This window comes from Lycorma delicatula, chromosome 4, assembly GCF_047948215.1.
Source record: "Lycorma delicatula isolate Av1 chromosome 4, ASM4794821v1, whole genome shotgun sequence".
Lineage (NCBI taxonomy): Eukaryota > Metazoa > Arthropoda > Insecta > Hemiptera > Fulgoridae > Lycorma > Lycorma delicatula.
Window position 1 is genome coordinate 44,911,858 of NC_134458.1, and position 12,271 is coordinate 44,924,128.

The 12,271-nt window shown below is 30.9% G+C and overlaps 1 protein-coding gene and 1 long non-coding RNA gene across 2 annotated transcripts in view; one reads left to right on the plus strand and one right to left on the minus strand.

Moving 5' to 3' along the window:
* LOC142323335 (uncharacterized) overlaps window positions 1-12,271 on the minus strand; it is a 29,385-nt gene that overhangs the window by 8,347 nt on the left and 8,767 nt on the right. The window contains exon 2 of the long non-coding RNA XR_012756086.1: window positions 8,552-8,669. This is a non-coding gene — a long non-coding RNA (uncharacterized LOC142323335). The remainder of the gene's footprint in view (window positions 1-8,551; window positions 8,670-12,271) is intronic.
* The window catches only part of dop (microtubule-associated serine/threonine (MAST) protein kinase dop), a 98,715-nt gene continuing 96,447 nt past the window's right edge, over window positions 10,004-12,271 (plus strand). Inside the window, exon 1 of the mRNA XM_075362823.1 lies at window positions 10,004-10,475. Within this exon, the coding sequence (XP_075218938.1) occupies window positions 10,298-10,475 (178 nt within the window). The 5' untranslated portion in view covers window positions 10,004-10,297. The remainder of the gene's footprint in view (window positions 10,476-12,271) is intronic.

Genomic DNA, 12,271 nt, shown 5'->3' on the forward strand with positions numbered 1-12,271 from the left:
CATTGAGTTGGACAGCAACTCAATGTTAGTTGGGCTACTCAGCAACTCAGTTTTGCCAGTTGAGCTAGCCTTCTTGTTTTTTCCTACAGGTGGCTAAAAGGACTAACAATTCTATAGGGTCTGACCACCATTCCCTGATATCCCTGGCTTTCCATTCACCACTTGGTTCTTTGTAATTCATTAACATCTGCTCCTTTTTAGAGCTAGGTTGTGTGGTCAGGCTCATTTTAGTGATCTGAGGCAGGTCAGGGAACCAATCTCCTTTCCCCTCATCCGTCGCCACAGGTAAGTAGACTCACCTTTTAAACAGACTCATTTTAGCAGATACTAGTGAAACAGATGCCATATGAAGGTATTATTTTCTGACTCGGTTTAATTTTGACTTAGGTTTTTAGTTTTTATTTTTTGTTAGTTATTCTTTTATTTGTATTATCTCTAATTATACTCATGACAGGATGGCCCCTTCCAGCATTAAGTGTGATAAATGTGGAAAGCCTTTTATATTAAAAAAAAAAAAAACTGCCCTGTAAAGGCACATGTGGTCCTATCTATCACCTGATTATGTTGGTATAAAAAATGATGACTTGAACTTTATGGTAGTCAACAGAGTGAGTAAATATTTATGTCTGATATGTTCTCAGGTACCTAAGGATGATTGAACACCAATTTTAGCTGTTTCGCAGATGGGTAAAAAAGGTGCAACTGGCAGATCCAAGGTGAAGTTTTACTGACTGATAAAATATTTAGATACAGTTTTGACAAAGTGCTTGTATGATGACCTTGTTCCTAGACTGTTCCAAATGATGTTGAAATTAGAGGAAAAAATGGACTGAATGATAGACCAGAAAAAGAGCTCTAATACATTGATTAATTAATTGGTGAGAGAAAATAATCAACTGAAGGAAAGGTTTGATTCTGTAATTGAGAAACAAACTTCCGATAGAAAAAATTCCATTGAAGTATTGTCTACTTTTAGAAGTGTAATGAGATTACCATCTAGACAGAAAAATCCTTGTGTCAGGTTAAATAATGGAATAACTGACAAAGAAGTTCTTGATGAGTAAGCAGGATTAAAAAATGTCATCCTTTTAGAAGAAAATAGTGCCAGCAAGGATTTTCCCTGGTGGTGAAAAAACCTGATGACTGGAAAACTATTAAATATAGAAAGAAAATCTAGAAGATGGAGCCAGTCAGTCAATTAAACCAGAAAAAAGCACCGAAACATGGTAAGAAAAGAATTGTTGATAGTGGTGCATTGAATGGAAAGCTCATCCAAAATGAGGGTTTTGGTTTTTTCTCGTTTTAAGCTAACTACTGAAGAGAATGCTGTAAAATATAAAGATATGTTGTGGATAATAAAAGCCACTACAAGTGTCAAGAATTTCCATTGTACTAAACTATGTAAAAACAGAGGTAGTACAATTCCTTCCATTTGGAGTTTGTTGATGAAGATTACAGCAAATTGAAATCAGAGGTTTGGCCCAAAGGGATTTTGTTACTGCCTTTTTATGAAAAACTAAAAGTGGAAGAGGTTGTGAACAAAGAACAGTAATGGAGCATACAGCATTAAGTATAATTTATCAAAATGTACGAGGCTTGAGGACAAAGGCAGCAGATGAGTTTTTTGCAGCTGTGGCTTGCACAACTCATGATGTTATTGCAGTCATTGAGACAGCTTTAATGAACATTTTATCAATGGAGATTGTTTTACAGATGAATGGGTTGTTTTCAGAGCGAATTGTAAATATAATGAAATTGAAATTACTAGAGGTGGAGGCACTCTGATTGCTGTAAATAATCGGCTTCAGTGCTACAGGAGGGATGATCTAGAGTTTACAAATGAATGTATTTGGATTGAGCTGCCAATGAATGACAGTTTTAAAGTATTAATTGGAAATCATTACTTCAGTCCAGAATCATGTCCTGATGATCTAATTGAGTATTTTAGATTGTTTGACAAGTTCGACACAATCACTCATTTAATGAGCATGCAAATGTTTACACTAGAAGAAACCTGAGGCTCTTTTTAAGCTCATTGATAATCAACATATGTGGCAATATAATTCCCATCTACCTCAGGGCAGGAAATCAATCTTAGATCTGGCTGCATTGAACTAACAAAGATGTGGGGTTAGAAATTGATCATCTTGTTCACCCTGATCAGCCGCTACACAATGCCCTTGTGTTGCAGGTAATAGTCAATGAGAAAACATCTTCAGCCATGGTCTATCTTGATCTGATGATGCTACTTAAAAGACAGATTGGAGTTTATACTTCCTCAAATATCTAAGAGGCAGCTTGTTACTTTACTCAGATTTTAGAATCTAGAATTACGCAGTTTGTGCCTGTAAAGAGGATAAGGCCAAAGGGTTTCCCTAATTGGTTTTTGCAAGAACTCGTAGGAACATTTTGCCAAGCTTTTAAAAGAAGCCAGATACTTGCTTAGATGGGATACTTTGACTAGGGCATTGAATGCTGAGAATGAATTGAAGATAAAACCTGCTAACTTGTTTAAATACATCAAGTCATTTATGAAGGAATCTGGTGGGATTCATTCACTTAAGATTGGAAATAATGATGTAATGGATGCTAAAATAGTAAGCAAAGAATTCAGTAAAAATCTCCAATTGATTTATGAGCCTGCAGTGAATAAAAGGTCTCTAAATGAAGACGGTAGGAAGATAGGGGACAGATCTATAAATATACCTACAATCACTGAAGATGAAGTATTAGACATCCTGACCCCATAGCGGAAGGCACTTTCCATGTGGTAGTTTCAGTCGCCATGCCTCCCCTTTGTACCTAGCCGTTATGGGCTTTACCGGAGATCATCTTCAGAACCCTGGCAAAAGGCATCTCTCAGCCTTGTTCTTGCCTCAGTCAGGATGCCACTGATGCGAATACCACATGTGATATTCCCATTGGTGTACTAACAGGAAATTAACTTGTTAAAACAAAACACATCTATGTTGAGTCTTTAACAAGACTGAATGACATGAAGGAACTGAAATTAAAAACGCAACTACCTACTCGATAGGTTAGAAATTGAGTTCAACATGCAACCATAACATAACACAAAACAAAAAATAAAAATGAACTCAAAAACTAAATATACAAAACCATCAAACTTCATAACACCAGAACAACAAAACCACAACACAAGAAAGACCAGGCAGAACCCCAGATTCCCTTGGCAATCCATTCTCTTACCAAGCACCCAATGAAATTTTCAACAATTACCCATTTGGCCCGGTTTTTTTCAATTCTCACAGAGATCTAATGCCAAGCCGACAAATAGTCTCATCCGCAAAAGTTTGTATTTCATGAATTCGTAAATTACATGGTATGCGTCATCTAGTTGTCCACAATCTCAACACATACCTGAATCCACCAGGCCAAATCGCTGGAGTCTGTCTTGGAAGGCGTCATGATCAGAAAGAAATTGCATCACTGAAGTATTAGCATTAATGCATTAAATGCAGGATCAGCAGCTGGTCCTGATTGCATCCTTGCATTTGTTGTATGAGATATTGCTGAGCTAATAGTGCCAGTCTTGACTTGACTATTTAATTTTAGTTTGCAATCTGCAACTTTTCCTTAGTGCTGGAAGAAAGCTCTTGTATCACTGATTCCAAAGAGGGCAACTTCCATGAAATATGCAGTTATGTACCTGTTTCTGTATTAAATACAATTTCTAGGATTTTGGAGAGATTAATCTACACACAGTTATTTGCCAATGTAGCGAAATGCATAGATTTTCGACAGCATGAGTTTATGTCAAGAAAATTCATAGCCGCCAATTTAAATGACATACTGTCTTATGTGTTGCCAGAAATAATCAGGAACAGGTTGATGCAATATACTTTGATTTTCTTAAGGCATTTGACTCTGTTCACATTGACTACGTATTAATAAGTTAAAACTGTATGGTTTCCAAGGAGAAATGTTGCAATGGATAAAGTATTACCTAACAAATAGAATTTTTCAAGTCAAAGTATCAGGTAAAGTCTCAAGTGACTACACTGCAACATCTGGCATTCCACAGGGATCTATTCTCGGTCCTCTACTATTTATATTTTATATTATTGACATTGGAAATGGTTTTGAGTCAAATATTTTAATGTTTGCTGATAATGTCAAATTATATTCTAAAATTAATGAGGACTTTTTATCCCTTCAAAAGTATATTGATAAAATATCTGTATGTCCAAACATAATGAAATGATACTTAATTTGGACAAGACAGTCGTGATCACCTACACCAGGAAGACTTTAATGGTGAAGTACCACTATTTAATTAATGATACAGTAATTCATCATATGGAGAGAATCCGTGACCTGGGAGTTATTTTGGATAGGAAGTTTCTCCAGAATAGTCAAGTAGAGGAGATAACACCTAAAGCAAGACAGAATCTTGGACCGCTTCTTTGAGTGAGCCGGCACTTTCAGCAAATTGATACCATCTTGACAGTGTACCAGACCATGGTTAAACTGGTTTTATATTGTTCAGTGATCTGGAATTATAATAAAACTAATACCATCAAACAAATAGAAAGAGCTCAAAGAAAATTCCTATTCAACTTGTGCCTGCTGATTTATGTAACAAAGGTCAAGCATGTGAAGAGCAATGCGAATTGCTTGGTTTAAAGATAAAGATTCTTTGAGAGAGGAGGTGCCAGCATGATGTATATTTATTTACAAGGCACTAAAGACTTAGGGATGTCAATGTTTCTGTAGTGGAATTAAGAGAGCCTTATGTAAATAGCAGGAGGCATGAGCCTATTGCAAGATGTATACTGGGTTTAAACAAGATCAACCAAAACATGGATGTAGATATTTTTGATCATAGGCTATGCATTTTTAAAAACTGAGTTAAGCCATGAAGTTACATAGCAGTTAGGAATTGATTTTAATTCCTATAAATGGTGACTACTATTTTATTTGAATAATTAGTTTTTAAAAACGAATTATTTCACATATGTAAACAAATGGAAATGTTTAAAAAATGTTTTTTTTAATATTTAATTCTTTAAATCTATTTCCACATGCATTACACAACATATTGAGATCTGTCCTTTTGGGCCTGTTTTATCTTATGAATACATGAATAATACTAATGTGGTTACCCCATGCTAATGTCACTAAGAAATGAAATTTTGAAAAGTACAAAACTTTTTTTTTTTTAAATAACTAGATTAGTATAACCATTCAATAAAAAAAATTTAATTACATTTTATTTTGATATAAATTTATTTTAATATTTCTTTACTAATATCACTAATACGTCATTGATTCATTTAAATTAATACCCAAAAATTTTACTTTATTTACTGTTTTTATAACTTCATCAAATAACTCATTTTTTCTTTCTTCTTTATTCATTTCTGCCAATAGATCCAGCTGCTTGGTGTTAATTTCCATCATATATTTGATATATAATAATTAAATTTATGATAAGGTAGCTGTAAATTCAAATAACAGAATTTCTTTACAATATTTTTCACCATAGCACTAATTCACGAATATCAATTAAATATACAAGTAGCCGTATTTTGAGTAAATTCTTTATTAACCTTTATATGTATAAGTGTGATGTGTGTCGTTTGATATATATATATATATATATATATATATATATATATATATATATATATATAGAAATACTAATTTTAATAATGCATATTAACATAAGTACAAACAGCTGGTAACCATGGAAGTAACAAAATAACAAGTTTGTTTACATTTATAGAAATAAATAAACATCTTCATATTAAAAATGAAGAGGAAATGAAGTCGGGAATGACCAGTACCTTTAGAAAATATTGCTGTTAAATAGTCATCAAAGAAAACAGTTATGAGGAAGGGAGAAAAAGAGAGATAGTAAATTATTTAAAAACATAGAAAACTAGAATTGAAATTAAAACAGTTGAAAAGAATAAAACAAAGTTATTTTTAAAACCAATTATTGTTTACACTGAAATACTCATTGAATGAATAAACAGAATTAGATATGAATTATAACTTCAACATGCCTTAAAAATATTTATTCTTGGAATTATATTTTAGTTGACATGGAAGGCCAATCAGATATTTTAAGTTGCTTTCTTTTCAGAAAACTGTAGTTTGTGTTGTACAGTGGTAAGCTTATCTTATTCCTTGTATTGGAATGATGACCAATACCCAGAGTAGGAAGTTTATCACAAATTTCTTAGCAATAATGATGTATTAAATTATTCCCTGACAAAAAATTACTAAAATTCTCAATGAATAAAAAATGTTATGGTGATATTTTTGCAATTGTTAAAAAATTGCAACAGCTTTAATATTTAAAACTTAGAATTATCAAAAAGCAACTTCTATAATTTTTATTAGAAGAATCTGTTTTGCTTACACAACTATTTTCATCTACCTGGAACTGATAAATCAGAATCACCTGTAAACAACACTGTGTAGTACTTTGGAAGATTGTTTATATAAAGGAAAAATCAAACCTAAAAAAGATGTTTATGATACACCTTACTGAATTTTCCTATTTTCTAAATGATAATTAAATACTACATGTTTATGTAAACAGAAGTGTTGAATTTCAGTTCTTTACCCACTATTTGAGAGATATGATTTTAACCACTTGTAAGGCATTCCATTAATACTACATAGAATAAATTTATGAAGTAGAATTTGATGATGTATCATGTAAACTGCTTTACTTAGTTGAAACATAATCCTGGCAATATCTACTTTTATCAATACTATATAATATTTGACACCTTACGTAAGAAAGAAGCAGGGTTTGGCTTGGGGCCAATAAGGGTGACCTGGATAGTCTGAAGCCAGGTGAAAATTAGGTAGCGGACTTCTCAGGCTAGGAGGATTTGGCGTGAAGTAATGTGTAAAACAGTTCCAGTTCGAATCCTGGTAGAAACAGGGTGGTTGTAGTCGGTAGTTTGCTGATGGTGGTTGGATAAGACTACCAGTGGGAACGCAACACTCCATGCATAAATGCATTTCCACCTCCCTCCAAAAAAAAATAAAAAAATATTATTATTAATTTGGGGGCCCATGATGTAATACTAAATTACTGAAACTTTTTTTTATTTATAATTTACTGTTATAAAGGACAATTGAAGTTAAGAAGGTATCAAAGGTGGGCTACCAGAAAGCACTGATACTCATTTCAAATATAAATTTATAGATAAAAAAGCTCAAAGAAAAAAGAAAAATAGAACTTCATGGGTTTAATATTAGGTGGGTTGTTAAAAGTAAAAAATCAAGAGGTTTTGAAATTAAGTAAATAAAAAATTATTTTCTCAAATTCTTGCCTGAAGGAGAACCAAGTTAGTGGGTATCAAATTAAGCCATTCATGATCAAATAATTTGATAAAGAAAAAAATTTAATTAAGATTTGGTCTTGGTAAAGATTGATGGTAAACCATTCAGTGGATATTGATGAAATTGCTGCAAATATTTTAAAAGAAGTCTTAAATGCTGTTATTATCATCCCTTTATAAATTTTGAATCTTTCAAAAATGTATTATTTCCCAGCTTCTTAAGGCTTCAGTTGTTATTCTCCTCCTTAAGAAATGTTTCTTAAACTTAGTTTAAGTTTAAAGTAGGAAGTTTCATAAACTTCCTACTTTGGGTATTGGTCATCATTCCAATACAATAATTTACAAAAATATAGGCAAATTTTGTTATTGTCCATACTTTCTAAAGTAGTTGAAAAAGTGATGAAAAATAGACTTTTAACATTTCTTCAAAAGTATAATATATTAACAAACTCTCAGAATGGTTTTAGGAAAATATTTTCTACTGATACAGCCATTTCCCAGTTTTTAGAATACATTTTAAATTTCACATATAACAAAAAGATTTGACTTTCAATTTTTTGTGATCACAGTAAAGTATTGGATATTTGTACATTTTTTACTGATGAAAAACTTAGTAACTCTATTATCAGAAGAACTGCTTACATTCGATTAGTCATTCTTATCAACCATAAACCCGGGAGTTGAAATCCCATCTTTTGATATGAATATGTGTAGAATTTAGGTCCTCATTTCAAGATGTACAATGCAGAGTGCCACAGGGAAGTGTTGTCAGTCCTTTGCTTTAAAAAAGGTAAAGGACTGAGAAGTTTATAACGACCTGCTTCAAAATCTTGAACCATTCATTGTAATCCTCTTTGCAGATGACACAACTGTTATATCTGAGGATGATTATTTTTAAAAAATTGAAAATTCTGCAATAGCTATTTAAAAAATCATTCACTAGATGGATTGTAATCATCCAACTTTAAATATGGATAAAACCATTGTGCTTCTCAGGTAGACAAGATTGCTGATCACGTGAATAGAATTCCATTAATGATAACAATAATATTTTTGTTAACCATATAAAGAAATTTCTGAGCATTTTATTAGAAGACAAGCTTCTTGGAATGATAAAATTGATTTCTTTTGCAACAAAATCAAGCCACACTGTTTTGTTTTGAAGCACCTTAATAAAATGCTAAGATTGTCATAATTATTGAATATTTATTATGCTTACGTACATTCCTGAAGTATAATGTCATCTCTTAGGCCCCCTCAAAAAGTCAGCACAAATTTTTAAGATATGAAACTGGGTTGTCAGTTCATTGTTAAAGACCTGTAATAATAAACTGTGTATACCTATATTTAAAAAATTAAATATGTTAATTTTTTCTTATTATATGTTTATATTTATAAATAAGCATTCTTTGCTAAAAAGAAGTCCAATTAAGATAAAAATCCATATTAATTCTTAAAAAAAAAAAAAAAACAGTATCCACCAATAAGAAACCAGGCAATGAAATGTTTCTGTGCAACTCAACATAATACTTTAGCTTAAGAGAAAGTGCTTTATTATGCTTCCATTGCCATTTTTAATAAATTATCAAACCTTAAAAAAACTTTCCCACCAGTTTATTTAAAGCACAATTAAAAGGTTTTCTTTTATGTAAATAATATTACCTGTCTATGAATTTTTAAATAATGTAAGAAGAAATGCAGAATTTCCTGCATAAATGTGTGTTCAAAATAACTTTTATTAACGCCTTCAGAATTGAAAATTATTTTCTAGTTGTTTTTTATATTTAATATGTTGATGTTTTTAGAGTATTTACCTTAAGGTTATTTCATGTGTTTATAATTTAAATAATTAATATGGATTTTAATCCCTTCTGTCTTATAATGTATGGTTTTATGTTTATAATCTCTCTTATATAATGTATTGATATCAGAATAAAAGATCTATTTATTATTAAATATGGTGAGATGGTGGATTTTATAAAGGTATGTATAAAAATATATGGAGCCAGCATGAAATTAGTTGTATGACAAAGAATATCAAATTCTAGTTTTTTTTTCGAGTCTGAAGAAATATTGTATATTAATATTTTTTCTACTGCATCTCTGTCAGTTCTAAAATTAATTGTAAATTTCCAAGTAAATTAGTTATTTTTCCTTTTAAAGTAATTTTAGTTAATGTAGACTGCCGAAGTAAGCACCTTTGAATTTTATAGCTGCAGTAATTCTCATTCGTTTTCACTATTAGCAAAGAAGCGGGTTGCAGATGGACAGAGATGTAAGTTTTTTTGTTTTTGCCACCTCGGTGTATTTACATTAGCTAGAAACATGCCTGCCTTAACATTCGGAGTTAGAAAATGACAATCTGTATAATGAAAATTGTTAAATCGTGTATTATAATTATTACCGTTTACAGTAACGAAGTGCATATGAATGTGTGTGCTATGGATAAAGTGTATCCACTTTTAGATTTTTATTTTTGTAGTGTGTTTAAAAAGATCACCTAAATTTTAATTCGTATCTGAATGATACATCAACGAAGTCTCAGTCCAGATATTACATCAATGAAATCCAATGAGAGCATTGAACGAATTTTCATATTTCTTTGGAGTGCGGTGGGGATAGATTTGTTTGATATATATCGATATCAATATCGAAGCATTGAAGCAGTAGGAAACGCTATGGCTGGTGTTAGTATGTCCGGATTCGGTTCTGTTTAAATATGTTGATATTTTGTGAACTGGTTGTTAACTGAACCCTTCCTACTTTCTTACATTTTTATATGAGTAATTGTTGTTGTGTTAGAAAAAATGTTTTTCAAAATTATTTTTGCAACAATACTGTTGCTCCGTTTTAATCATGCAACCGAAGAACTGTAATCCAAGAATTTAGCTCAACGTACGAGGATGTCTTGTCAAGAATATAAATTTTGTTAAATTGAATTGACTAATTGGTTAGTAACAATTAAGAGAATGGATGCTAGCAAAACTAGGCCTAGCAGGGCACGGTTTCGCTTATATTCGTTGTCAACAAAATCTGGGTTAGGTCTGACTCTCGAAGGACATAACTGGAGAAATACTGCTGATGAACCAGGCCACAGAAGATATTCAGATTCTGAAGATAGGCCAGAAAAACAGAACCTGAAAACTGGTGAGCTTTCAATTTTGTTAATTATTGCTGTAAGTTAGTAAATCTCATCCATTATTATGGCTAACGAGCTGCTTGTATTTACATAAAGGTTTTTGACAAATTGATTATTTTAAAAATATATCCCTACCTTAAAAATAAAGGAATCATTTTAGAAGTTCCCTGATTTTATTGTCCTAAATGATATTCTGCATAAATTTTTTACGATTGTTTGTTGGGGTTAACCTAACCATTGTTTGTATCCTTCCAATTATGATAACCTTACCAAAACATACTTCTTGATTGAAAGGTTATTAACGTACTTGCACCTGTATTTTTATTGAAATGTAAAAGCATGGATTCAAAACATCCTTCTGTACATGTGTTTAATATTAGTTTATATGCTACTTTTTTAATGTATAAACCCAGTTGTAAGTTTTAACAGATTATTAGATCCATTTTCTTAATGAATTTCTGTGATAATAAAATATCCAAAATTAAAATGATTATTAATAAAAAGCTAAAACCTACTTTTATGTAGGTATCCCTCATATTGTATTAATAAATAAGTACATATATAATTAAATTCTGTAATTGCTTACAGCTTAGGTAGTAAAGTTGTATATCTTTGAGACATTTTTGCCTGATAATGGTACATTACTAGTAATTCCTTTATTGTATTCTACTTAAATTTTAATTAAGCCATTACCTTATTTTAAAATAAGGTTTGTACTAGAATTAGGATTGTTTTTTTTTGTTTTGTTTACTATATATACATATAGCTTAAACTGTGGAGCATTGTTATAAATATCCTCTTTCATTAACTTTATTATAAGGTAGATCTGGATTGTTTTCATTTATTTTTGCTGCAGTGTTAGGCTCCTAAAAAAGGCTTTATACTTTTCATGTAGAAATGAAAAGACACTAAGTGTGATCATAATATATAAATATGTAATTGTAATAGTTGTTTTTTTTAGCCTTAATTCAATTACAAGATTAAATTTATATGTTTTTCTGTCTGTGCCCATTTCCTCAATGTATTGTAAGAAGGGAGAATGTAGGCTGTACATGAAACAGTACACTCTTAATACATAATTACTGCTGTATATAGCTGATATAACACCTGCTAACTGCTCATCTCAAATAACAATTAGAAGTACTGTTACTGATAAAATCAGAAATAGTGCTCTGTTCATGAAAATTTATATTAATTGCGATCATTGTTTACATCATCAATAAATAGGGAAGCAGATTCATCTATTTTAACTTCTTAATGATATTTCATATAATTAATAAAATTTTAGTTATGTTTATTTTTATATAGAATATACTTAGAGCTTCTTAGCAGTTTTGACAAAGATATTGAAAGAAAATATATTATTGTTAATTTAGAGTGACAAAAATTATAAATCTGAATATCTAAAAAAAAATGGGTATAATGTTTTAATAAAATTGTAAAATCTATTGTTAGATGAAATTTTTTTGTTTATTTTCATTATTTGCAGGCATTTTTTTCTCACAAAAATTATCTTTTATTTAGTTTAGTTTTTTTTAATATTTCTCTCAAGTTTCACTATAGCAGTCATTTAAAAAAGATCAGAATCTGTTTGAAAAAATAGCTATACGAGCAATATATGCTCCCATTGATGCATAGACCCTAGATCATGTAGATTATCCTAGCAAGGTTTCAGAACACGCTTAGAAATTTTTTTATTCATTTTCAAGAACATTCTATTTTTTAGAGGCTGCAAAGATTATTAGGCCCTACTTTCAGTTATGTGTAATGGTTGTGGCTTAAATTTTAAATAATTTTAATGCTT